This window comes from Oratosquilla oratoria, chromosome 27 (assembly GCF_046742065.1).
Source record: "Oratosquilla oratoria isolate Oo_2021 chromosome 27, ASM4674206v1, whole genome shotgun sequence".
In the NCBI taxonomy this organism is placed as follows: Eukaryota; Metazoa; Arthropoda; class Malacostraca; order Stomatopoda; family Squillidae; genus Oratosquilla; species Oratosquilla oratoria.
This window is the reverse complement of record NC_134803.1, coordinates 37,760,593-37,788,530: the sequence shown is the minus strand read 5'-3', so window position 1 is coordinate 37,788,530 and position 27,938 is coordinate 37,760,593. Positions and strand designations below refer to the sequence as shown.

Here is a 27,938-nt window from a genome sequence, read left to right as displayed (position 1 = left end):
TTTCCCCCTTACAAGAGAGGTAGCCAAAGTCAAAAAGCATGATCCCGCTCCACGCACTCCACTCCCATTCACCACCCCTCCCTCCCTCCCTCCCTCTTTTCTTGGTTCCTCCTGGAGCCCCCTTATTATCCAACACTAAAATGATATCAACACAGAATAGGCCTGACCACAAAGGCAAACAGCCCCAGGTGCAGTTATCACACAGAAGACAGTGAACACCTGACTAACACTGCCCCATCTTAGCCATACCCAGATCAATACACAGTTTCTTCCAACAGTGACTTTAGGCCATTCCATTGGAGGTTGCTGGTGACCTGGGAGCTGTGGGTGTCCTGCAAGTGAAACCTGGGGCAACAGATTGACTGATTGATATCTGTTGTCAGGTTTATATTTTGTCGGTACTGCTTTAGTGTAAGATGGTGACCAAGATATAGGCATACTATTGAAGCTCTGTCATATGAGTAATTTTTCTGTTTAATTAATTTTTGTGTGAGTTTGGTGAATTAAAGTATTTGACTGTGGAATTTGATAGTTTTCTGTGGAATGCTTGTTTTGTGATCTGATTGTATGTGTTTAGGTTGGCAAAAAATAGATTTTGGCAGTATTTTATGGAGGTCTGTTTTGGGATCTGAGTGTATGTGTTTTTGTATTGTTGGATACTGGGGGTTGGTTATTGTGAATGTTTAAGTAGAGTACTGCTATTGATGTTTTAAGGTTGAATTTGATGGGATGTATTTGAGTGATGTGATATCAGGGTTTGAAGGCTTTTGGTAAAATTGTGTGTCTGATTTTTGTGTGCAGTTCTATGGAAAGTATTTTAGCTCCTTGGTGTAAATGTTCTGTAGGTGTTATTTTATTGCAGTTATTCTTGATGGGATGGTTTGGACACATGGAATGAATGAGTAAAGAAAGATTAGTAAAAGAGGTGTGGAAGGCAGAGGTAGAAAGAGTGAACATGAAGGGGTGACCAAGGATGAGATGGATGGATGAGGTAAAAGGGGCATTAGGAAAGAAGGGAATGTCTGTTGAGGAAGGACAGAAGATAGAAGATAGGGGTGAATGGAGAATGGTTGTGTATGGATGATGCTGTGATGCATGAAGGGAGTGGGTGGGAGATAGGGTGTGAGGGAGCATGTGTGAAAAAATAATTTGACACAGTCCGAAGGGATTTCTCCCTATCTTCTCTTTTTCTGCATGAGGGAACAGAGAGGGAGGTCACCGATTTAATGAAATCGTCTTGCTGTGGATGTGCTGTCTTGTGACATTGCTTCTGACTCAGCAGTGGGCAAGATTCAGGGATGACCTGTCATCCAGGAGGAGCCAAGATAAGAGGGAGGGAGTGGGGTGAATGGGAGTGGAGTATGTGGGGATGGAATGGGTGGGAGTGGGCTTTATGCCTTTCTTTTTTGGCTACCTCCCTTGTTAGGGGGGAAAAGCCTTTGGTATGTATATGTATGTATTCTTGATACTCTGTGTTGTTTGTAGGAGGGTTTGTTTGTTTTCTTAATTGTTGGATACCATGCCATAGATGGATAGGTAATTGTAGTTCTTGTTTATGTACTGTGATAAGCATTTCTGCTGTTCAAATCCTCAGCCTTCTTGTGCTCTAGATATGTTTAGTTTTGTATTTGTCTTCTCTGTGAGGTCTTTTGTGTTTGTGGTAAAGTTCATGTGGATACGTATTGTATGTGAGGCCAAGTATTACATTTTTTATCCATTGGCAGAGAGTGACCATTTAGTCTGACAGTTGGCCTCATGCAAAAGTAGTATTTACCTAGTTGTATTTTACGGAAAGAGAGCTATGCTCGTAGCGACCCGCTTTTGTATCTTTCCGCATCCAGTTTGTTCTTAAAATCTTGTTTAGTTTTAGCACTCACTGTTTCCTCATTCGGTTTGTTCTAGATTTTTTTGCAATAGGCTACATTCCTCCTTGTTTTTCATTCTTATAATTTTTGTAAATTTTATTGACAATGAGGAGTTAAGATGAGAGGGAGGATAGGGTGGTAGAAAGGAGTGGAATGGGTGGGAGTAGGTATGTGCTTTTAGTTTGGCTACCTTCCCTTGTAAGGGGGAAAAAGTTCTCTGTATATAGATAATTAATTTTTGCACCATCTGCAAACATATTGGCATAGCTTAATATGTCTTCCGTTATGTCATTGACATAGATAAGGAATATTACAGGTGCTAGTACTGAACCTTGTGGAACTCTGCCTGTCACTGCTCACCATCCTGGCATCTGATCCTTAATTACCATCCTCATGCACCTTCCTTTCAAAAAATCTTTCATTCATTCAAGTAGTTTGCTTCATAGTCTTCCAATGTTTATGTGTCATTTTTACCTCAAAAACTTGCATTTACCCAATTACCAGGAATAGTCATGTTATTATTATTTTTTTCTGTTTTAAACAGAAAGAAAAAGTAGTGTTGATAGTGTAAGAGCCATGCCTGATACCAAGATAAAAAAACGAACAACACCTGTTACCACAACTAAGACGAAAAGAAGTGATCTCTTTGGTAGTAGCAGCGACTCTGATGAAGGACTGTTTGTCTCCACAACAAATCATACAAAGAGTTAGTATAATTACTTTCAGAAATTCTGACTTACATTTCATGGATGTTATAAAAAGCCTTACTTGCAGAACTTTATGAAATGAGAAAGACTGTTGGATTTTTTTGGATTGCAAGTGTCAATGATCGGTGTTGTATGTATTATTCTGAACTTTACAAAACAGATGAATCAAGGCCAAGTCCAGAAACAGTGGGGACAGTGAAACCACAAAACAAGACCACGTGCTCCGCCCTATCAGACCAGCCTCCTCCAGTTCAATCTATGGGATCCAGTTTATTTATGAGTGATGGTGATGAAGAAGATGGTTTATTTGCAAACAAGCCCAGATCTTCCTCAGGTACGATACATGTTACATATTTTGGTACTATAGTGATAAAACTATAAAGCATTTTAGTGTGACACTTTTACAATGATGCATGTGACAGATTTTGGTGTGGTTAATGTCATTACATTCCTTTCGTCAATATAACTGATTATGATGTAAATTACATACATTAACCATATGTAGAAATATGTAATTTTTCCTGCAAACTTTTGGATATTTCATGAATGTCTACAGAATGAGAATTTCGTGATATAAGACCAAGTGTTGATACTTCTTGGTAGCATAGAGGAGGGAGAATTCATATTTGGCTAAAAGAAAATTGTGTATTGGTTGATTTATTGACAGTAATCTGTATGTGAAATACGGTAGTTGAAGGTAAATGTGGGCAAAAGTAAAAAGGTGATGTATAAGGGGAGGGGATGGCAGTGATTTGAAGGAGAGTTTTAAAAGAAAGAGGATAAAGGAAGTGAAGAGCTTTAAATATTTCAGGTCAAATGTAGCAGGGAATGGAGAAATTGGGATTAAAGTGAATTATAGATTAAGGGAGGCAAGTAAATATCTTTGGGTTTGGGGGGCAGATGAGAAGCCTTATGGGAAATGAGTATTGAAGGATGAATGCAGAGAGAAGACCAAATAAAAGGGTAATTGTGCCCACAACACTATATAGGGCAGAGACTTTGATTTTTAGGAAACCAGACAGAATAAACCAAAATGTGTTTGAGATTGTTTAAAAGAGTATGATGAAAGTTACAAAGATGGATGGAGTGAGAAATCAAGTGAGGCAGAGAGTGTGAGTGAAAAAGAGCAAGGGATGCTCAAAGAACACTGGGATGATTTGGGTATATGAAAAGAATGATTGAGGAAAGACAAGTGAAAAGAGTGTGGTAAGCAGAATTGGAGTGAATGAACTTGAGAGGAAGACCAAAAATGAGGTGGATGAATGGGATGAAGTCTTCTTGTCTGCTCCATTGATTATTTTGCTTGAATGAGGAGGGAAGTCTCCATACAATGAAGTGGTGGTAGTAAACCAACTGACTTGCAGACCCTGCTATGGAAGCATTGTCCTGGTACATTGTTTTTGACTCCTGTAGGTGTGGTGGGGGACAGAGATGACTTTTTACCCATGAGGTACAGAGAAGGGAGGGATAACAAGTGTGTTTTGGATGAATGTGGGGTGGGTATATGCTCTTAACTTGTCCAGTCCCCTATATAAGTGGGGAAAGACCTTTTGTTATGTATGACTCACATTTCATATATATTAGATGACAAAGATCAGAATTTGTTGGGAATTATTTAGGAAAAGATGTTTTGGAAAGAAATTAAGAGAGGAAAAGGACGCAAATCAAGTAGAAAAGAAAAGGTAAAAGGTGCAGATGGAGAGATGATAATGGAAGAGACAGTAATAAGAGGCAGATGGGCAGAGTATTTTAGGGAGTTGCTAAATGTGAAGAAGGATAGGGAGGGAAAGGTAGTGGCAGTGGGAAGCATTAAGAAAATGACAGTGATGAGTGAGGAAAATGTAGGAGAAATAGAGATGAGGTGAAGGCAGTTGTTAAGATGAAAGCAGGTAAGGCACCTGGGTTGGATAGGTCTCATGCAGAATGTTTAAAAAAGGGAGGTACAGGGATGGTGGATTAGCTGGTGAGGTTATTTAATGTATGTTTAAGAGAGGGTAGAGTGCTGGAGGACTGGAGGAGTGCCTGTATAGTTCCACTATACAAGGGAAAGGGGGACAGGTGTGAGTGTATGAGTAGTAGTTTCAGAGGGATCAGTCTGTTAGGTGTAGTTAGAAAGGCTTATGGGAGGGTTTTGATTGAGAGGAAGAGAGGGAGTAATTGGTGAGGAACAGTGTGGATTTAGGACAGGTAGGGGTTTCATGGATCAGATTTTTGTGGTAAGGCATGTGAGAAAGATTTAGAAAAAGGTAAGGTTTTTTTTTAGTCTTTATGGATTTGGAAAAGGCTTATGACAGGGTAGACAGGAAAGAACTATGTGAGGTATTCCAGATATATAGGATAGGAGAAAAGCTGTTAAGAACAGTCAAGAGTTTTTACAAGAGCCATAAAGCCTGTGTTACAATCAGAAATGGAGAGAGTGAGTAGTGCAAGAGGTAAACATAAGGATAATGGGCCAGGGATTGGAGATGGTTAAAGAAAATGGAGAAAGTTGGGAGACAAGCCAGTTGTTGTTTGCTGATGACACTGCACTTGTGAGGATCAGAGGAGGTATTGAGGAAGTTGGTGACAGAGTTTTGGGGTGTGTGCAAAAGAAGGAAATTGAAGATAAATGTGGGTAAAAGTAAGGGGGAAAAAGCCATTGATATATGTATGTATGTATGTAAAAGTAAGGTGATGAGATGTACAAGGGGTGAAAGTGGCAGCAGACTGGAAGCGAGTATTAAGGGAGAGAGACTGGAGGAAGTGTCTAGTTTTAGATATTTGGGTACAAATGTGGTGGTAAAGGGAGGAGTGGAGGTGGAGGTAGAATGTAGATTGAGAGAAGCAAGAAATGTCTTGGGGAATTAAAAAGTGTAATGAGAAATAGACTTTTGGGAATGGATGCTAAGAGGAGATTGTATGAAGAATTGTACCGACAGCACTGTATGGGGCAGAAATGTGGAACATAAGAGAGGAGGATTTTGAATGTGTTTGAGGTGAGGTGCCTGAGAAGTATGGTTAAGGTTACTAGGCTGGATAGTGTGAGAAATGAGGAGGTGAGGAGGAGAATGGGGGTAGAAAGGGATATGGGATATAGGGTTGATGAAAGAGTATTGGGATGGTTTGGACACATGGAAAGAATGAGTGAGGAAAGATTGGTAAAAGAGGTGTGGAAGGCAGAGGTGGAAGGAGTGAACATCAGGGGGCAACCAAGAATGAGATGGATGGATGGGGTGAAAAGGGCATTGAGAAAGAGGGGAATGTCTGTTGAGGAAGGACAGGAGAAGACAGAAGATAGGGGTGAATGGAGAATGGTTGTGTATGGATGATGCTGTGATGCATGAGGTGGAGTGGGTAGGGGATTGAGGTGGGGTGAGGTAGTATGTGTGTAAAATAATTTGATGCAGCCCGAAGAGATTTCTCCAAGTCTTCTCTTTTTCTGCATGAAGGGACAGAGAGGGGGGTTGCAGATTAAATGAAGCAGCCTTGCTGTGGATGTGCTGTGTCTTGCGACACTGCTTCTGACCGAAGGCAGTGGGCAAGATGCAGGGATGACCCGTCATCCAGGAGGAGCCAAGATTAGAGGGAGGGTGGTGAATGGGAGTGAAGTATGGGAGGATGGAATGGGTGGGAGTGGTTTTTATGCCTTTGTTTTTTGGTTACCTCTCTTGTAAGGGGGGAAAAAGCCTTTGGCATATGTCTGTAGTTAGGAAAACAATTGAAATGTATATATTTGAAGTTGTTTTACATTGTAGCTTTATATTAATTATCTTGTATTTACATCAGGAACTTCAAGAACAAAAGAGGAAGATGCACATGAACAAATTGAACCAAAGAAGGCTGGTCCTAAGGTAATTCATCATGAAAATTTTGAAAATGTAATTGAAATACTGTATATAAGTCAGTATGCATCACCTCCATAAAATGAGAAAGTCTCTCAGGATATAAGAGTTTGTCAGATGTATTTATAAAAAAAAAAAAAAAAAAAAAAAGTATTTATAAAAAAAAGGAAGTTATTAAAAATTATGTAAAAGGGTAACATATGTGAAGGAGTAACTCTAGGTAAGGTTCTTCTTATGAACGAGTTATGTAGGACAAATTCCTTGGTACTTGCATGAAGTTTACATTATCCAGTATTGAAACAGTACAAACATAGTATAGATCTGGCCATAAACTCAAACTACTCCAGATGCAACCACCACACAAAGAACACAGAACAATTCATACAACAAATGTCCTACACAAATAATTACTAGACAGCAATACATCTTCCCTGAAGGCCTTAGGTCTTCTGCAAGGGACCAGGGGTAAGACAAAACATGGAAAAGTCACTTAGAAAGCTCATGTGATTGATCCTATTTTATATGTGTCGCCAATATAAGAGGAGGGTGCCAAGGTAAGAGGGAGGATAGAGGGTGGAGGGGGAGTGGAGTGTATTAGGGATGGAATGGGTGGTAATGGTTTTTACGCCTTTGTTTCTTGGCTATCTCCCTTGTAAGAGGGAAAAAGCCTTTGGTATATGTATGTATATATGTATGCCAATAGATATAGAGGTAGATTTCTCATGTTTGGTGATATGTGGCATAACATCTTCATGTTGTTCATACAGGCTCTTTTTTATTACAGAAACCAGCTGGAGCTGTTTCAATCTTTGGGCCGTCCATTACTGCAGCAATACAGAGACCAGTTTCATCAGAGTCAGAGGGTGGGGCAAGTGACAATGATTCTGTAGACTGGAAAACGTCGCGCCCCAGCTCTTCAAAACCTGCGATCAGCGAAAAAATTACCCCGCAGTCAAAAGCACAAGATATACCAAACAAAGAAAAAAAACAGCCTGGTCCATCTTCCCTCTTCAGCTCTCCTTCAAGTGAAGATGATTTCTTTGCTGCACCCAAACCCAAATCACAGCCAAAAGTTTCACCTCCAGTTCTTAAAGAAGATTCTGATGTGAAGAGCAAAGCAAAGCCCAAAGATGGAGGGCTCTTTGACAGTCCAGTAGAAGACGATGATGAGCTTTTCTCTGGGAAAACTACTGTACCAGTCACTACCTCCACCCCCGTCCCCACTTCTAAAAATAGCAACATTCCAGTTACTGGTAGTTTGGAAAAAGGAAAGGTTTCGCAGGATAACAAGGCCAGTTCAAAGCCCATCACATCTTCTATTTTTTCAGATGATGATGATGATGATTTGTTTGCTCCAGTTGTTGCAGTACCACAGGTACCAAGTAATTCCTCCTCTGTTAAAAGTATATCACAAGATCATAGCACAAATGAAACTGTGAAAGAATCAGTCAGAAAACCAGAACCATCGACTAAATTATTTGGTGATACAAATAATGACAGTAACCTCTTCAGTCCATCTGTAGGAGCAAAAGAAAATGGAACTGATCAGTCAGTTCAGAGTAGGGAAAGAACAACGATACAAGTAGAAAAGGCTATTGGTGCCGCATCCCAACCACAACCAATTCCTGATACCAAAAAGAAGGAATACCCAGGAACAAGTTTATTCAGTTCACCATCCAGTGATGAAGATTTGTTTTCCATCAAAGAGAACAAATCTGCAACCCCAAAGACGACTGAGGTGAAAGCGCAGCCCCAAAAAGAACCTCCAGTTTTTACAACCGAGCCTGCTGTCATCAAAAAAGAACCTTCCACTGCTGTCACAAGTAAAGTAGAAACAAAAAAGCCAAAACTTGAGGATAGTTTGTTTGGGTCTGCATCAGATGAAGATGATCTCTTCTCGCCCGTTAGTAGTAGTAGTAATAAAGGAGCTTCAAATTCAAAACAAGAGAGTCAGACAGAACCTCAGATTTTCCAAGCCAAGTCCACTGTAGAAAAAAGTAGTGAACCAAAATCCATTCCTGCGTCCAAAGTTAATGTTAGTCCAAAAGGAGATCCTTTTGAAGATGACCTCTTTTCTACTTCTCCCAGGAGTGACAGGGAAAAACCACCTCCCAGTGCAGCAGAAGAGAACAAACCAGTAGAACCAGCAAAACCAATAGATATTCCCAAGGTTTTGCCAAAGACAGGTGATAGTTTATTTAGTTCACCAGATACAGATGATCTGTTCACTGTGGGGAAGCAGGAAATAGGGACAAAGAAAGATCAGATTGAGAAGGCCTCGCCAAGTGTTAGTGAAGAATCAAAACCTCCAGAATCGTCAAATCATTTGCCAATTTCTAAACCAACTGCCACCCCTTCTCTCTTTGAGTCTTTATCAGATAGTGATGATATTTTCTCAGATACTGATAAAATAAGTTCAGATGTTAAAGTAGGAAAACCTGAAAAGAGTAAACCAACACCAATAGAAAAGGTGGCTCAAGAAGAGAAAATTCTGAGTGGAGGGTTGGGTGAGTCGGTCACATCCTCAGACCAACCTAAATCCAAATTAAAAAAAGAAGACATTAATCACATTTCAGAAAAGGGTGATATAAATGAATGTGTGAAAGATTTCCCAGATAAGCCAGAGGAAAAGGAGAAAGAATTTGAAACTAATAAGCATACCAGTGTCAGTGAACCTGAAAGAAAAAATAAAGAAGAAGCAAGTGGTCAAAAAGGAAAAGATGATAAAGATATATTTACTGAAAGTGTACCTGAACAACCTCCTGTGCAGAGTTCCCCAGTGAAAGCCAAAAGTGGCCATAAGCCCCCCATAGGTGGAGTAGCTTTGTTTGGAGGAGCTGAGCTATTAGCCAAAGTTAATCAAAGAAAATCCATGCTCATGAAGGAAGACAGCGATGATGACAGTTCTGAAGGATCTAGGACAGTAGAACCTCCAGAACTAGTCCAGAAAAAGAAACCAATTGGAGGGGTGTCAATATTCCGTGAACCACCACCTCTACTTCGTAGTAGTAGTGAAACAAAGGTCAAATCTACTACAGAAGAGTGTAAGACCAGTGAAGCAAGTTCTCCAGTCAGAGCTTTTGCACCCATTTCACCTGCACACCCACACCTCCCTCTTACCTCAGAGCATCAGGTGACACAAAAAGGAATTAGCTTTGAGGAGCCTGTGTCCACCAGCACCTTGCACAGTCTCAGTAAGGTACAGCATTACTGTGCACATCATTTTTCTCTGTCTCTCTTTCTCTTCCTTTTTCTCTGTCTGTTTCTGTTTCTCTCTCTCTCTCTATCTCTCTCTCTCTCTATATATATATATGTATATGTACATGTTTATCTATCCATCTTTCTCTTTTTGTTTCTCATGTTCAAGCAGGATGTTTTATGTTCTGCTTTGTATGTTGTACAACCCCCACCTACAAGTGGTGTTCTGTCTTTGGGGCTGTAGATTTCTAGTTGTTAGAACTCAAAGCAACAATTCCCATGAATTATTGATACAGGTATGATGGTTATAGTTCTCATAATCTAGACATATATTTTAGAATTAATACAGCTGCATATTATGCTTCCACAGAATCGTGCCCGGGGTAGCACAAAAAGAAGACTGCCAAGTCGAGCTTCTCTTCGGAGAGGTCCAAGTCCCTCGACAACTGAGAAGGCAAAGGACACTACAGATAGCCAGAAATCCAAGACTCCGTCTCCTGACCCGGTTGTGGATTCCTCCTCCAAAATGAAGGACAGCAGCCCTGACATCCCAGGTGGAACAGATAACAATTTGGATTTTGCAGGATTTGGTAGAGTAGAACCACCACCCTTCCCTGAGGATGACAATGAATCTGACTCAGACAGTGGTAATCTGTTTTCAAGTCATATAGAATCAGATACCACCCCACCTTTAGAACAAGGTTTAAGAGATAAACTGCCAGATTTAGGGAGCAACAAAAATACTTGGGAAAATTATAATGACCAACCACCCCCATTGAATAATGAGGCTTGTCAAGGAGAAAATGATGCTTCAAAAGAAGCAGGTGGTTCTCCTCAGGCAGATGTGACACCAGCTCAAGTTGCCACCACCAGGCAAATAGTAAATAAAGAACCTGCTATCAAAGAAGTCTTGAACAAAGACAGTGGAGATGCATCAAGTAAAGAAGGGAATTCCAAGCAGGCATTCACAAAGGAGAATGACATCCAGAATGTGAAAACTCAAAAACAGGTATCCAAACAAGAACCTTCATCTATCTTTGATGAAGAAGACTACTCGGAGGATTTATTCAAAACAGGAACCAAATCTAATACTTCCACTACACAGAGCAAGCCAAACTTAGGATCCTTGTTTGATGACGATGATGATGGTATGTAAAGATTTTTATTTATTAGCTTTGCACATCTAGGGGTATTGGCTGCATGTTATTGTGGGGATAAAAGCTGCTAAGTATCATGCAGCTGATACTTTATGGTCTATATGGGGCACCCCTATGGACCAGAGCCACACATCATTTTGTCTGTGGTAGAGTAAATCCTTATTCATAGAGAAATGATGATACTTTATTATACTGCGACTATCCTTCCGTTTTGCTGTCCCCCAATTTTTTGTATTGTCCTGTACCACCTCTCTGAATATATATATATATTTTTTTTTTTGCCAAACTCTTTGGTGGGGGAAAAGAATACTGCCACCAAGTATTCCCACTTGAGTCGTAAAAGGTGACAAAAATGGGACAGGGATAGGACTAGGCATTCTTCTCCCTGTAGCCCCAAAAGGGACATTCCAAACAGAACCCTAAGGTTTGGGTCTTTTAATGTGCATGGATGTGGTACAGATGAGAGTAAAAGGGAAGAGATAGGCAGTATGTTCATGAGAAAGAATGTGTTGGCATTGAGTGAAACTAAGTTGAAAGGGAGGGATGAGTTTGAGTTTGGGAGTGTAGTTGGGAGGGTGTCAGGAGTGAAGAGAGGATGAGGGAGAGAAGGGGTGGCTATACTAGTAAGTGAAGAGATAGGTAAACATGTGGTGGAGTGGAAGGAGGTTTCTTCAAGGTTAATGTGGATGAAGGTGAAACTGGGAAGGGAGATGTGGGTTTTTGTAAGTGCATATGGGCCTGGTAGTGAGAAGAGTGTAGAGGAAAGGGAGGCTTTTTGGATAGATTTAAATGAGTGCATAGAGGGTTTAGGGAGAAATGTCATTGTAGTGGTATTGGGAGACCTTAATGCTAGGGTAGGAAATGAATCAATAGATGGAGTGGTTGGGAAATGTGTTTAGAAAGAGAGCTGATGATAGCAAATACAGTGTTTAGGAAGAAAATCAAGCATAAGTACACATGGGTAAGGATGGTGAATGGAAGGGTAGTAGATAGGGCATTAATGGAATATAGTGGTAACCAGGAGAATAGTAGGAAGAGTTTTGGATGTACATGTTCTAAGGGGTGAGAGTGGGCGAATATCAGATTATATGTATGTACTAACTTTGCAAATACATTAGTTATTCCTTTCCTGGGTGCATGTGAATTTAGATTTGTATTCTCTGTGTATTTTTTATTTTATCTATTTTTTTTTTTTTCACCCCTTCTCTTTCTGTCTTTTTTTCTCTTTCCTTCTTTCTCTTTGTCTCATTCTCTCTCTCTCTCTCTCTCTATATATATATATATATGTATATATATATATATATATATATATATATATATATATATATATACACACACAGTACACACACCAAGGCTTTTTCCCCCTTACAATGGAGGTAGCCAAAAAAAAAGGCATATATATATATATATATATATATATATATATATATATATATATATATATATATATATATATATATATATATACACACATCCAAGGCTTTTTCCCCCTTACAAGGGAGGTAGCACCCCAAAAAAAGGCATATATATATATATATATATATATATATATATATATATATATATATATATATATATATATGCACAAATTTCACAAGTCACACGTGAATCACAAATATGCAGAGTCCACTAGGGAAAGAAAAACACATGGACTCCGTGTGTTTTTTCCTTTTCCTAGTGGACTCTGCATATATATATATATATGGCTGTTGACCATGGCTGTTCAATGTGTACATGGATGAGGTGGTGTGGGAGGTAAAGGTGAGGGTAATGTGCAGGGGACTAGAGATTGCGAAAAAGTGGGAGTTGAACCTGTTGTTTGCTGACAATGCTGCATTTGTGGAAGGGTCAGAGGAGGGATTAAGAAGTTAGTGACTGAGTTTGGAAAGGTGTGCAGTTGGAAAAAGTTGAAGGTAAATGTGAGTAAAAGCAAGGTGACGAAATTTACAGGAGTAGAGGATGGCAGTGAGTTGGAAGTAAGTCTAAAATGAGCGAGGCTGGAGGAAGCAGATAGCTTTAGGTATTTGGGGTTGTATGTGGCAGGAAAGGGAGGAATGGAGGTGGAGGTAAATTGTAGATTAAGAGAAGCAAGTAAATGCCTTGGGGGATTAAAAAGTGTTATGAGAAATAAGCAACTGGGAATAGATGCAAAGAGGAGATTTTATGAAAGGGTGATTGTGCAGCTTTGTATGGGACAGAGACTTGGAATTTAAAAGAAGCAGAGATGAAAAGTTTAAATGTGTTTGAGAAAAAATGTCTTGAGAAGTATGGTAGGTAGATTGGGGGATGAGGTGAGGAGAGCAGGAGTGGAAAAGGAGATGACAGATAGGGCTGATGAAAAATTAATAAGATGGTTTGGACACATGGAAAGAATGAGTGATGAAAGATTAGTAAAAGAGGTGTGGAAAGCAGAGGTGGAGGGAGTGAACTTGAGGGGATGACTGAGGATGAGGAAGATGGGTGGGGTGAAGGGGGCATTGAGCAAGAGGGGAATGTCTGTTGAGCAAAGAAGGGAGAAGGTGGGAGATAAGGATGAGTGGAAAGTTATTATGTATAGATGATTCTGTTGCAAGGAAGGGGGATGGGGGTAGAGGGTGCTTGTGTGTGGATGATATTTTGATGCATCCTAAAGGGATTTCTCCCCATCTCTTTTTGTACTTGAGGGAATGGAGAGGGGGGTCACCAATTAAGTGAAGTGGCCTTACTGTGGATGCACTGTGTCTTGCTGCATTGTGTTTGACCCAGGGCAGTTGGCAGATGCAGGGATGACTCATCATCTTTTGAGGAGCTGAGATGGAAGGAGTGAAGTGGGTGGGAATAGGTACATGTCTCTGATTTAGCTACCACCCTTATAAGGGGGGGGAAAACTCTTGGTATACATATATATGTATATATATATATATATATATATATACAGTATGTATAGGTATAGGTATATGCAGTATATATGTATATATATAAATTTATTTATGTATATGTATATACAGTGTGTTTGTATACATATATATATATATATATATTGTGTGTGTGTGTATGTGTTTCTTCTCTTTCCCCCCCTCCCCATCATGTTTGCCACCTCCACTTATATTCCTTTCCTCTTCATGTCCTTCATAGTATACTGTCCCCCTATCTATAGAATTTCATATTTTTCTCCTTTCCTCTCTGGGGCATTGACTACATAGCTCATGCAAACATTATTGTAGGGACTTTAGTGGCATCTCTGTGTACCATTCATGCTTTTTTATGATTGGAGACCAATCTCAGGTCAGAAAAATTCTGAACTCTACTAATATTTATTATCCCTTTGGTCTTCTGTCCTAAAGGTCTCCTTTTCCACTTCTGTGATTGATCCTCTTTGATGTAATATTGTTCACAAGGATAGAACTGCTGTTTATTGCTGACAAAATTCTTTCTTTCCCACCCTTGCCATGTTCACATTATTTTGTTTTTGTTTGATACATATATATATATATATACAGTATATATATATATATTTAAATATTTAAACTTATTTCCTACCCAAATCAACACACACAAATGTGCACTGGTACACAGTGTCCTTGAATGTGTATGCAAGTACAAAACTTTGATTTTAATTGCTCACTTGTAGTTTTTCCACCCAACAGATGACATCTTTAAGTCTTCTCAGACAATCAGCAAAAGCAAGAAAGACAGTATTATGGTGACAGCGAAGCCTTCCCAGCCAACTACGTCTGTTGTATCAAAGACAAAGTTGAAGACCTCCAGCAGTGATTTCAAAGACCCATTGCTCGGCTAGTTAAATGAAATTCTTTCCAGTTGATTTAACATTGAGAAGTATTTATATATATATATATATATTTATATGTATGTATGTATGTATGTATGTTTGTATATATATATATATATATATGTGTGTGTGTAGTGTGTGTGTATATATATATATATAATATATATATATATATGTATGTATGTATGGTATATGTATGTTTGTATATATATGCGTGTGTAGTGTATGTGTGCGTGTGTATATATATATATATAATATATATATATATATATATACACGTGTATATATGTGTGTGTGTGTGTGTGTGTAATATATATATATATATATAATATGTTCTTTTTAATTTGTTTTCCTCTTTCATATTGGCTGAAAGAGTGATGAAATGTTAAGATTTGTAAAATCATTGTTTTGATTATCAAAACTGTCATTTATATAGTTATTGAAATAATGTTATTTGTTGATATGAATATTTGAAAAGATTTTCATTATTAGGAATCTTGTTCTTTTATAAGAGCAAATGGTACAACTTCTATAATTTGATAAATGTAATTATTCAGGATGAAGTGCCTTCTCATTGCAAAGATCTGTTAGTGTCCCCACCTAGTCATGTAGAATTGCTCCTATTGCAATAAAAGTTGCATTTAGTGATGAAGGGCAAGTTTCAGCCACAAGTTGTATTTTGTTATAAAGTCCGTGACTTTAAAGCTGTTAAGAAGTGTCAACAATTATGATGATCTTTCATATGTTTTACTATGAAGGGAAAAGGTGATTACATAAATAAGTGGTAATAATGATACATTGTTCTTGAACACAAATTTTGTAGGAAGCTATTGAAACAAAATGGTTTGTATTGCCTTAACTTAATCCCGATTGGTCATGTACTCATAACTTGTTGCTGTGATGGAAATGACCTAAGGGTTTATGTTGTTTAAACAAATTGTATTCTTTAAAACAAGAGAACTTTTAATAGTGGATGTGTAAGATGTGTATCATGGTATGTAATGAGGTTTTTTTCACTTAAACTTTGTATATTTGAATGGATGATTTTGAAATGGTTATCCTCAGGTTGGCCTGAACGACTGCTTTCACCTCTGTTTAAAGCTTCAAATGTGCCACCAAATGATAAAATGAAGTATACTATATTTAGCTTGAAAAAACTCTTAGCTGTCCATTTGCTGTTGTTTATTATGGAAAAAATGATTAATATGAAATAGATTTACAGGAGAAACCAACAGTAGGTACCCACCAGTGGTGGTCCTGCAAGAGGTGATATCAGATTGAACCATCTTTACACAACCCATCTTCAAAATCTATCAACTTTTCTATTTGGAGGTACAGCCCTGAGGAGTTCACAATTGGTCTCTGAATTGGACCCAAGATCTCCCTTGGTCACCTTCAACCATTTTCCCAAGTATTTTTTATATAAAGTGAGTCAATGACTAGCAACTGCTCCCCTTCTCCTCCTGCTAGATGGTGACATGGAAACAGACCCCACACTAATACAATAGAATTCAGTATTTCATTCTGGAGGAATGGGTGAAAGGACCTCAGGACTGACTTTTGTGGGGCTGTAGATTTTCAGTAAATGAGACTCAAGGCAACAATTATTGTCACTGTATACATAGATATATCAAGGGCCTCTTCACATATGTAAATGTGGTAGCCAGCCAAGGCATGCACTGCCATCCATTTCATTTCCACCCACCATGGATTTGTTTCCCCCTCATCTTAGCTCCTTGTGGATGAAGGGTCATCCCTATCCACTGCCCACTGCCTGGGTCAAAAGCCATGCTGGAAGACACAGCACATCCACAGCAGGATCAGCCACTCCATTTACACAGCAACCCTACCTCTTCATCCTTCATGCAAAAAATAGAGAAGACAAGGAGAAATCACTTTGGGCCGAGTCAAATCATAATCCATACACAACCATTCTCCACTCACACCTATCCCTTGCCTACTCCCTTCCCTGCTCAACAGACAATCCACATTCTTTTTGCTAATGTTTCCTCACTCATTCTTTCCATGTGCCCAGCCATCCCAATAATCCATCCCAAACCCATTGCAGCAATGATTATAAGACTAAAATTATTTTGCATTTACTTTTACTGTATTGACATTATAATGTTATTCACAAAGAAATTAATACAGCATTTGAGTTGACAATGTCTTTTTATCAGTATCAGGGGCAAGTTAACGAAAAGCATTAGCTTTGATTTGGTTACCTCCCTTATAATGGCAATCCATTCATCCACAAGCTTGTTTGGAGGGAATCACTTAGATGGGATTCAGGAACTAAGAGTACTTCATAGTGGTCAATCTGCATGGGGTACATACCTTATACATCTAAGCCAGGGGTTCTCAGACAGCTTAGACTCTTTATTCCCCTCAGCTTCATGAACATTGCCCTCACCAGCCACAGCAGTCATTTTTACTTTCCAGTCCGTCATTTATGTCTCACTTGTAGATGACTAAGATAAAGGGATTGGCTTTCATGATATACTTGAATGAAATGTCATCACTGTGGTCTATAGTCATTCCTCACTGTCCATAGTCCAAAGTTCTGTTTGCTTAGAGTCTCTATGACACAATTGATTCAAAGATTTGACTAACAATTTGTCTTTGACATAAAGTGACTCCTAACAGAAGATAGCTAATATATTATTGGAAATCAATGGAATTTTTAACAGAAGATATTGATAATCCATTAACTTCCAATAGAAAAATAATGGGTTAGTGCTATAACAAAAAATTAATTCCATTATTAACAAATTAACAATTAATGCATTAATGCCTGCCATTGTTTTTAAGTGTTGTCTTTCTATATTACCTATATTCATATATGTCTTATCATTTCTGTTGTTGTTATTTGTTGAAGTTTATTTATTTGGTTAGACCAGCAGTGGACACCTGTACATAGTGATTTTGCAGGATATTAAAAAGGATCATTTCCCAGCTATCCATCTCCGAAGCCAATCAGCACACTCGCACTCACCTGGAGTTGCAGTCCTGCAGGTCTGGTACACAGTCTCAGGACTGGATTCAGGATTCTTTTTTGTAATAACTTCAAACTTTCCACAACATTTTCACACAAAGACAACTAGAAACTGTTCCCCTCCTCCTCCTCCTCCTCCTCCTGCTAGCCAGTGACAAACAGCCTCATCCACACACAACACACACTACAGTTCAATATTTCTTATCAAATAGGGTTATGGTAAATTCCAAGGATTGTTGATTATGGGTCTGGGTTTTGGATTAAAAGAAATTTAATCAACAACTGATTGATACATTTTGCCAGTCTTCATGTATCTATTTATTTTTTCTCAAGAATTGCGACTTCTTGAACCATTTTCCTGAATTATATTGATGCTCCAGAGAATTATATTCCCATATTGTAGTACTTTACTTTTATTATAAGCACTACTTGCCAGGATAGAAAAATCCTGTCTATATGAATGCCAGTCATGAGAAAAAATAGTATGAAGTTTCAATTATCACTGCATAAAAATTAGTTGTAATATGGTATTGTGTGTGTGTGTGTGTGTGTGTGTGTGGAGGAGGAGGAGGAGGAAAGGACTTCCTACAGAGTGTTCTCTCCTGGAGGAGGACCTTTTGATAGTGGATATGTAAGATATCAAGGTATATATCAAGTGATCAAGTAATGTATCAGGATATAAGCACAGGTATCTTGGTATGTGGCAGTGGGCATATACTGCCTCACCACTTCCTTGTGGTGCTAAGTGTGAAGCAGCGACTGAGACTGACTGTATACTCACTGTCAAAGCTTTCCTCCAATTATTTAACCATAACTTCATTTTCCTTCTTAACAACCCAGTCCTCTGGAGATGTGCATGATGGTGTGAGCAGATGCTAATTTCTGGAAGACCCTAGTCATAGTCCACACAGCAGGTGATGCAGGCCCAGTGATCACCCAAATCTGGGGCTAAGGGGGCAGCCTGCACGACTGTGTCCCTGTTAAGGATCCCCTTGCTCACTTTACATGGAAAGGAGGCTGGAAAATATGGATAAATACCACACCCCTCACCCTCATCTGACTGGGAAGCTGTCCACATCAAGATCACCCTTACCACAATAAGAACTACAATAAAGGGGAGCAGTCTCCCTAATCTAAAGCACCTCTGCTGCATTACTACCCTGCTCCACAATTCCCATGAATGGAATAATGAGGCCTCTCCCCAAACCCTGGAACAAGTAAATATTATAACAAGGTGACACTTGCTTTCCCTTTTTATTGAGACAAATGATTGCAGCCCCCAACAAAATTGAATGACATTAGATCTCTACTCCAATCCTGCTAAGCAGAATTGCATTCTTGAACTTTCACTTTATACCAGCTCCCATATCAACCTACATCAAAATAAGTGGATTCTGACTTGGATTATCGGTGAGTAGATCATCTCTTGCAGCAAAGTGCCCACTTAAAATGAACAGAGACTACACCACTTTAAATGCCAAATGTAGCCCCAAGCAGATGGATTCCTAATAGTGGAATTAGAATCAAAGACACAGTATGATAGTTCAGTCCTTTTCAACCCTTGCTGATAACTCAGTCGAAATGACTCCACGTGCAACATTTAGCCATAAGTGGGAGGAATCATTGTATCTTCAACTGCAGGAGTATTCACTGACAACTTTTAGAACTTAGAAAGATAACAAGAATATCAAACTAGAAAAACTACAAATGATATGAAGATTCCAACCACTACATTTATATTGACTTTTAACTAGCCGCAACCCCCAACTTGCCTAAACATATATCTAAAATATGATATAAGAAGATAATAACTATGCCCACGCCACTGTTCAACTACCAGTACTTGGGACAAACCAAGCTATGATATTACCATCCAGCAGATATGTGTGTACATTACTTGGCCACTGCACTTGGTTCCCTGTGCCAGTCCCAATCCTGACCCTAATTCCGATCCCACCCTTAACCCCTATCCTAGCCCCATTCCAAGTCCAAATCCTGTTCCAAACCCTTAATTCCCACGCTCAGAGCTCGCGAATCATGCCACCCGTGGGGGCCTTTGCGGGTTCCCACAAAGCTTCCCATGCGATACACATACCTCAAGAATGTCCAATTTACACAGCATCCCGTAAAAACTCTACGCTGTCATCTATCCCCACAAACCACAATGGCACTACACTACGAGTAAATCTTGGGCGATAAAGCATCCTCTACGTGTTACTATAAAAAAAAGAAAAAAAAAAAAAAAAGTTCTGACATGATTAAACACCCCGAATTGACTAGTCCAGTAAGTGAAAAATATAAAATAACCTACGACGTTGGTGCAAGATTGTTTATTTGGTTAAAAGAGCCGGTAAACCGTGGATCATGACTGCTCTTTTTAGTAGACGTAATCGCTAGACATGGTCTGCATCGCCTGCCGACATGTACTGAAACCGAGGGCTGATCGACAGCAGCCTGCATGACTGAGCTCTACGATTCAGTATGCATTCTGCCCTCCCAACCTTGGAAGAAGGGGAGGAGCCTACACCAGGAGGCACGTAACTGCATCCTAAGCCATCATTTATGCCCTGTGTGCTTGGACTGTTGGGGCAGAATTATTGTTGGGAATCGGATAGAATTATTTCTTTGTCGCGGCTCGTGCCGCTTAAATTCTTCTTATCGGCTTAAGAAACCTGCACAGCGAAGCTATAGCGATAATCCCATACCACACTCCTGGTCATATGGCCATTTCCCGAAGGTTGAGTGTGGTTTGAATTTTCCGCCAAAATCATCGGAAATTTAAAATTCCCGGCTCTGTGCAGGCATGCGCATTGTCGACCCCACCTCCCCCTCCCTATCCCCTCCCTTCTTACCCGGCTAGCTCGAGCCGGGCGTCGCGTCACTTCAATGAGAAATGAAGGCTTCGCCTGTGGGAGGAGGGAGGGACCCTAAATCTGTGCAGGTTTCTTAAGCCGATAAGAAGAATTTAAGCGGCACGAGCCGCGACAAAGAAATATTATCGGCTGAAAGAAACCTGCACAGCGAAGCTAAACATGAGACGAGGACAGGTGGGAGGAGAGGTGAAGCCTGAATCAAACCGTTATTACGTGTGTCTTTCCTATGGGAGACTTATTCATTTTATCACTCAGTAGAGGGGAGAAAGAAACGTCAAGTACCCACGCCGAAGAATGTGACATGCACAACATTGCACTGTTCACACAATGCGTAAATTATACGAAATTTGTATCCTGTTCAACGGTTCCTGGCCCCTCCCCACTCCTCGGTCGCCCTTTGCCCCCTCCACTTTTTTGAGATGAGAGGGGTTGAGCCGTTACCATGGCGACACATGGGACAGGGGCGACCGAGTGGTAGAGACACCGTGTCCCCAAGGGAGTCGTCGATGTCCAGTCCCTAGGTCCCGCACCCGCTCCACAGAGTGGGTGCGGAGAAACTCCAGCGATGCCACAAAGTCCCTGATGCTGTGGGCGTGCGGGGCATGGCCCGGGTCGGCTCTCTCCCAAAAAGCGGAAGGGCAGGTGCGCCCGGGACCTCGGGGTTAGGGGAATCCTAAATTTCGAGTTGTAGAAGAGATGATCCTCAGAAATCTCTTCCGTGTGGTCCACGTAGTCTTCGAACGCACGGACCGGGCGCAGTGGATGTGGGCGTCCTCCCTCCCGGAAGGATTGTATTCTGAGAGGGCCGATCATGTCGTCCGCTCGGCCGTTCCTGGTTAGGAATGTTGGTGATGGAGAGAGGGTTAGGGCCGAGCTGTCCTCCTCCAGTTTGGAGACGGACGGGTGGCGGGTGATTGCCGCCAGCTGTGAAGCCCTGTAGTCCGTAGTCAAGGCGAGCAGAAAGGCGACGCGTCGAGGGAAGTGTTCTTCCTCCATAATGGCCCTTTCGAACGCCAGGTACTGCAGAACACGATGCAAGGACCAGGCCAGGACCGGTTGATGTCTCGGCTCTCTCGAGGCGCTGATTCCCTTCATTAGGAGGATTCAAGCCCTCTGTGGCACTCGGATGTTCATGCCAAAGCGTAGCGGATCAGTGAGGGCTATATAGTGAGGCCAGATAGTCGCCGGTGCCCTGTTGGTGGAGGTAGCCAGCCAAGTCAGGAAGTCCGGGACCATGCTGGCGGAGATGGTCACCATCGCGCGTCTCCGAAGGCAGTTCCGGAATCTCCGTCAGCAGGACCCACACTGCCGCACTGAGGACGGAAGGTGAGCTCTGAGCATCTTGTCTGCTGCCTCTGTAGAGAAGAGTTGGCTGAGAGCTCCCCGTAGAAACTCCAATTATCAAGTTGGAGTGACGCTTGGAGAGGCGCGGTAAGGCTGTTGGCTAGGCAGGCTGATCCCAGTAGAAGGGGAAAAGGGCCCCATCTCATTAGCTCCCCGAACCACGGCTGGGTTGGCCAGTAGGGAGCTATCAGGAGGACCTGACCCTTGAAGGATCTGAGGGTCTGCATCACCTTCAGGAGGACTAGTGTCGCTGGAGGAGGAAAATGAATACGTACCTCCAGCTGTTCCAGTCCTCCGTGAAGGCGTCTGGGCCTCCTGTGCGTGTCCTTTGGATGCAGGTGAGGTAAAGGGGGAGCTGGGTCGTGTGACATCACTGAGTCACAGTGAGCGTTGAAATAAATTTTGACATGGTAAAATTCTGGACCATCATGACTGTAGATTAAATTAAGTTGAATAGGAAAAGTCATGTTCATTTCGACCTAAGTCACAGTGAGCGTCGAAATTAATTTTAACATGGTAAAATTCTCGACCATCATGACTAGATTAAATTAAGTTGAATAGGAAAAGTCATGCTCATTTCGACCTAAGTCACAGTGAGCGTCGAAATTAATTTAACATGGTAAAATTCTCGACCATCATGACTGTAGATTAGCTCAAGTTGAATAGGAAAAGTCATGTCCATTTCGACCTGAGTCACAGTGAGCGTCGAAATTAATTTTAACATGGTAAAATTCTCGACCATCATGACTGTAGATTAGCTCAAGTTGAATAGGAATAGTCATTGTCATTTCTACCTGAGTCACCGTGAGCGTCGAAGTCATGGTCATTTCGACCTGAGTCACAGTGAGCGTTGAAATTTATTTTAACATGGTAAAGTTCTTGACCATCATGACTATAGATTAGCTTAAGTTGAATAGGAAAAGTCATGTCCATTTCGACCTGAGTCACAGTGCGCGTCGAAATTAATTTTAACATGGTAAAATTCTCGACCATCATGACTATAGATTAGCTTAAGTTGAATAGGAAAAGTCATGTCCATTTCGACCTGTGTTTTTTTTTTTCCAAGGTCAAGGCATTTTATTTATGAAATACCTAGCACTTTGCGCCAACTTAAACTGTACTATTTAAAACTGATTTTCCTCTTCTCATTACACTAAATGATTGTAGTTTCTTTGAACTAATTTATACTCATTTTAACTAACACTAGACTCCCTAAGTCTAAAGTTCTTTTGTGTTTTACTTGGGGGTGGAACACCTGAAGTTTTTTTTTTTTTTTTTTTTTACCATTGAAGCTCGGAGGTATGGGGCTGCCGAGGCCTGATGATCCTCGGGGAGCCACCCTCCGTATCATAAGACACGTCCCCTTGTCTTCCAAGAGGCCCGGGTTCTTACCACGGACGACTTGAGGACGTATGGGGAACGGAGTACGAGTGGAAAAGGTCAAAGTCTACGCCTAGGGCCTGACAAAGAAAGTTATAAGGCGTTAAAGGACCATTATTGGTCGAAGGTATGGGGCTGCCGAGGCCTGATGACCCTCGGGGCGTCACCCTCCGTATCATAGGACACGTCCCCTTGTCCTCCGAGAGGCCCGGATTCTTACCACGGACGACTCGAAGACGTATGGGGAACGGATTACGAGTGGAAAAGGTCAAAGTCTACGCCTAGGGCCTCACAAAGGGAGCCATTAAGGCGTTAGAGGACCATTATTGGTCGGATGTATGGGGCTGCCGAGAGGCCTGATGACCCTCGGGGGCACCCCCTCCGTACCATAGGACACGTCCCCCTGTCTTCCGAGAGGCCCGGGTTCTTACCGCGGACGACCCGAAGACGTATGGGGAACGGATTACGATCGTATAAGGTCAAAGTCTACGCCTAGGGCCTGACGATGCAAGCTATGAGGCTGTTAGAGGACCATTGATGACCGGAGGTTTGGGGCTGCCGAGAGGCCTGATGACCCTGGGGGGCGCCACACTCCGTACCATAAGACACGTCCCCCTGTCTTCAAAGAGGCCCGGGTTCTTACCACGGACGGCCTGGAGACGGGGACGTATTGCGATCGTATATGGTCAAAGTCTACGCCTAGGGCCTGATACAAACCGTGAGGCAATAGAGGACCGATGATGGTCGGAGGCATGGCGCTGCCGAGAGGCCTGATGACCCTGGGGGGCGCCACACTCCGTACCATAAGACACGTCCCCCTGTCTTCAAAGAGGCCCGGGTTCTTACCACGGACGGCCTGGAGACGGACGTATTGCGATCGTATATGGTCAAAGTCTACGCCTAGGGCCTGATACAAACCGTGAGGCAATAGAGGACCGATGATGGTCGGAGGTATGGCGCTGCCGAGAGGCCTGATGACCCTGGGGGGCGCCACACTCCGTACCATAAGACACGTCCCCCTGTCTTCAAAGAGGCCCGGGTTCTTACCACGGACGGCCTGGAGACTGGGACGTATTGCGATCGTATATGGTCAAAGTCTACGCCTAGGGCCTGATACAAACCGTGAGGCAATAGAGGACCGATGATGGTCGGAGGTATGGCGCTGCCGAGAGGCCTGATGACCCTGGGGGGCGCCACACTCCGTACCATAAGACACGTCCCCCTGTCTTCAAAGAGGCCCGGGTTCTTACCACGGACGGCCTGAAGACGGACGTATTGCGATCGTATATGGTCAAAGTCTACGCCTAGGGCCTGAAACAAACCGTGAGGCAATAGAGGACCGATGATGGTCGGAGGTATGGCGCTGCCGAGAGGCCTGATGACCCTGGGGGGCGCCACACTCCGTACCATAAGACACGTCCCCCTGTCTTCCGAGAGGCCCGGGTTCTTACCACGGACGGCCTGAAGACGGGGACGGATTGCGATCGTATATGGTCAAAGTCTACGCCTAGGGCCTGATACAAACCGTGAGGCAATAGAGGACCGATGATGGTCAGAGGTATGGCGCTGCCGAGAGGCCTGATGACCCTGGGGGGCGCCACACTCCGTACCATAAGACTCGTCCCCTGTCCTCCGAGAGGACCCGGGTTGTTTACCAGGGACGGCTCGAAGACGGGGACGGATTGTGCTCGTATAAAATCAAAGTCGAAGAATGGGACAAACCAGCAGCCAAGCGGAAAGCGATAAAACTTACAGACGATTAACCAGCAGGAAACGGGACCGCCTGCTCCTATGTGGGCAGCGAGTTAACCACTCCGTCCCGTTTCCGCGATCTAAGTGACGCGACGCCCGGCTCGAGCTAGCCGGGTAAGAAGGGAGGGGATAGGGAGGGGGAGGTGGGGTCGACAATGCGCATGCCTGCACAGAGCCGGGAATTTTAAATTTCCGATGATTTTGGCGGAAAATTCAAACCACACACAACCTTCGGGAAATGGCCATATGACCAGGAGTGTGGTATGGGATTATCGCTATAGCTTCGCTGTGCAGGTTTCTTTCAGCCGATAAGCTTCCTCTTTAGTCGCATCTTTTTCATTCACAACCACAACCAATCCAACACACCAAAACGTCTTTACATGCATCTCTTGCCATATATACAAACACACCAAGCAGGATTAAGCCATCGTAGTTGAGATACAGAGGCTGCATCCTCCCTCAGGGGGCCTCAATGGAGATCCATCTCAGTTACGTAGGGAATAATTTTCAAACATTCAGTGTTCTTCCGTTCCAATTCATTCGTTGCGATCATTTACGGTCACTGCGATGTTTGTTTACCTACGGTTTGGGAGACCGTGCATTCACTTGTCGTTATAATTCCTCTCTGATAAAAAATTATCAGACTCCATAGGAAAATGGGAGAATTTACAACAGTTCACTGCGATCGATTTCTCAACACAGAATTCAAATTAACCCTCAGAATTTTCTACAGAATCAGTAACTATTCCCAAAACTCTACGCATATTTCATAACTACTCTTAGGATTCTCGACTTGATTCACAATTTCTCAGAATTTTCAACACAGAATTCACAGCAATTCTTAGACTCCTTACCATAAAGTTGACGACAAATTTCAGAATTGTTAACAACGAAAATACATATTGCTAGAAGCCAATGTTTTATAGAAATGTTGGATATTGCAGTCAGTGCTTCCACACCAAAAAATGTTGTTACCCCAGACAGTTGTGTCAATTACCCTAAATTACCCAAAATCATAACTTTATTTTATATATATATATATATTTATATATATATATATATATATATATATATATATATATATATATATATATATGGATAAGTATTTTAGACAAATTATTTGGATGATGGAGAACATAAACACAGGGGAAGGCTCGGAACCCTATGCACTCTAACGTTTCGTTCGCGTAGAACTTCTTCAGAGAGTGTATGTAGAACTGCAATTGGAGTTTATGTACTAAATCTAATTATCAATTTAGCTAAAGAAACTAGTATTTTAATTCTAAAACACGCCAGAAAAACGACCTTTCCCAAGTGTCCGAAAAGATAATTAGATTTAGTACATAAACTCCAATTGCAGTTCTACATACACTCTCTGAAGAAGTTCTACGCGAACGAAACGTTAGAGTGCATAGGGTTCCGAGCCTTCCCCTGTGTTTATGTTCTCCATCATCCAAATATATATATATATATATATATATATATATGTATATATATATATATATATATATCATGACAATTTTTTTTGCTGGCAAATAATAGAACTGCATAAGAACCGTATTATGTAAGTCAAAGTTACCTTTTGTAAAGATTTAGGTATTTCTATAAAAATAACAAGTACAATACTGAGCGTAATCCAGAAAATAAAAACAGAACTCCTACTTCCAAATACATAGGTGCAACATGTTATTTTATGAAGTACTGGAGACCGTAATCCAGAAAATAAAGACAGAACTCCTGGTTCCAAATAGGTGCGACATGCTATTCTATGAAGTACTGGAGCTAGGTTCTCCCCCTAGAGCAGCAGATTCTTTGCAAGTAGCGCTGCTTTTCACATTTCTAACAGCTTTAACTAAACTTTCGTCAATAATTAAGGTATTTGCTTTTGCATTGTTGTTCTTCATGTGGTAAACTGCGTGCATGAGCCCACAGATTGTTTCATTTTTCAGACTGTTCCTCTGGGATGTTTTGGTTAAATTTAGTTTGCTAAAAAACCTTTCCACAGATGCATTTGAAAAGGGCAACGACAGTAGGCTACTGATCACAGTTTTTAAACTGGGAAAACATATAATTCCAGCTGCATTTCTTTTGTTGAAAACCATGTTAAAAGGCCAAGGAGCTACTGGACAGAATATTATCATACCTGTCCATCATATGTATTCATTATTTATCAATGTCGAAAAAAATTCTAAATTGGTTTTGTTCTAAAGGAATGTGAATGTGTCTGATTGCCCTAGATTCTCTATTTGTACCCCAAAATTTGCCCAATTACCCTAAAAAAAACATTACCCTAAACTCTACCCCAGCATAGGCTTGATTACCCTAAAATAGGGTAATTACCCTAAAAGTGGAAGCACTGATTGCAGTACTGAATTGACGTCACGGAGTCTACGCCAAACACCTGTGGGCTGTGGCTATTTTTGTGTTTCTGTGATATCCATGCATGTGATGTTCAAAATGTCCGTTTGACAATTTTCCACGTTTTATTTACATTGTGTCGAGGATTTTTGTACTTTACTTAATGATCTTGCTGATACATATATATCTTGCATGTATTCACTCTTTAGGCTTTGATAATCACTAAACATGCATCTAATTTTGTGTGATAGCTTCAGAATTGCCCTCTCTATTGTGATGATTATTTTGCTATTCCACGTGATGATTCATAAAGAATTTTCCTCCATCCAGAAATGAACAGTATAAAATGAGAAATAATGTTGAAATACATGAAGACTAACAATAGATGTCAAACAACGCTAGTTGCATCACACAAGTGAACTCGTTGACAGACAGATAAAAGGAAGAACCCTATGTCAAACAAAAGTCTGTGTGAGGGGACGGAGAAGGGGGATCGCCGATTTAATGAAGCGGCCTTGCTGTGGATGTCCAGAAAATAAATGAGAAAAAAGACAATGGTATTTCACGTTCATAATTGTATTTGCGTTGTTGTCTATATTCCTATCGCATACTGCATGCTGTTCATATAACAATCCTATGAATATATTTGATCTATTTAATTATCTATGTTCAACAAGGCGAAGCATAATAAACTGACTGCCATCCATTCCAAACTTCTA

At 41.2% G+C, this 27,938-nt stretch overlaps 1 protein-coding gene across 6 annotated transcripts in view; it reads left to right on the top strand.

Moving 5' to 3' along the window:
• LOC143039962 (uncharacterized) overlaps positions 1-15,732 on the top strand; it is a 38,076-nt gene extending 22,344 nt beyond the window's left edge. For all 6 annotated transcript variants that reach the window (XM_076210448.1, XM_076210446.1, XM_076210447.1 and 3 more), the window contains 6 exons: positions 2,410-2,571; positions 2,733-2,906; positions 6,338-6,402; positions 7,178-9,592; positions 9,962-10,739; positions 14,375-15,732. In XM_076210448.1, coding sequence (XP_076066563.1) covers positions 2,410-2,571; positions 2,733-2,906; positions 6,338-6,402; positions 7,178-9,592; positions 9,962-10,739; positions 14,375-14,526 — 3,746 coding nt within the window. In that variant the 3' untranslated portion in view covers positions 14,527-15,732. The remainder of the gene's footprint in view (positions 1-2,409; positions 2,572-2,732; positions 2,907-6,337; positions 6,403-7,177; positions 9,593-9,961; positions 10,740-14,374) is intronic.
• The last annotated feature ends 12,206 nt before the right edge of the window (positions 15,733-27,938 follow it).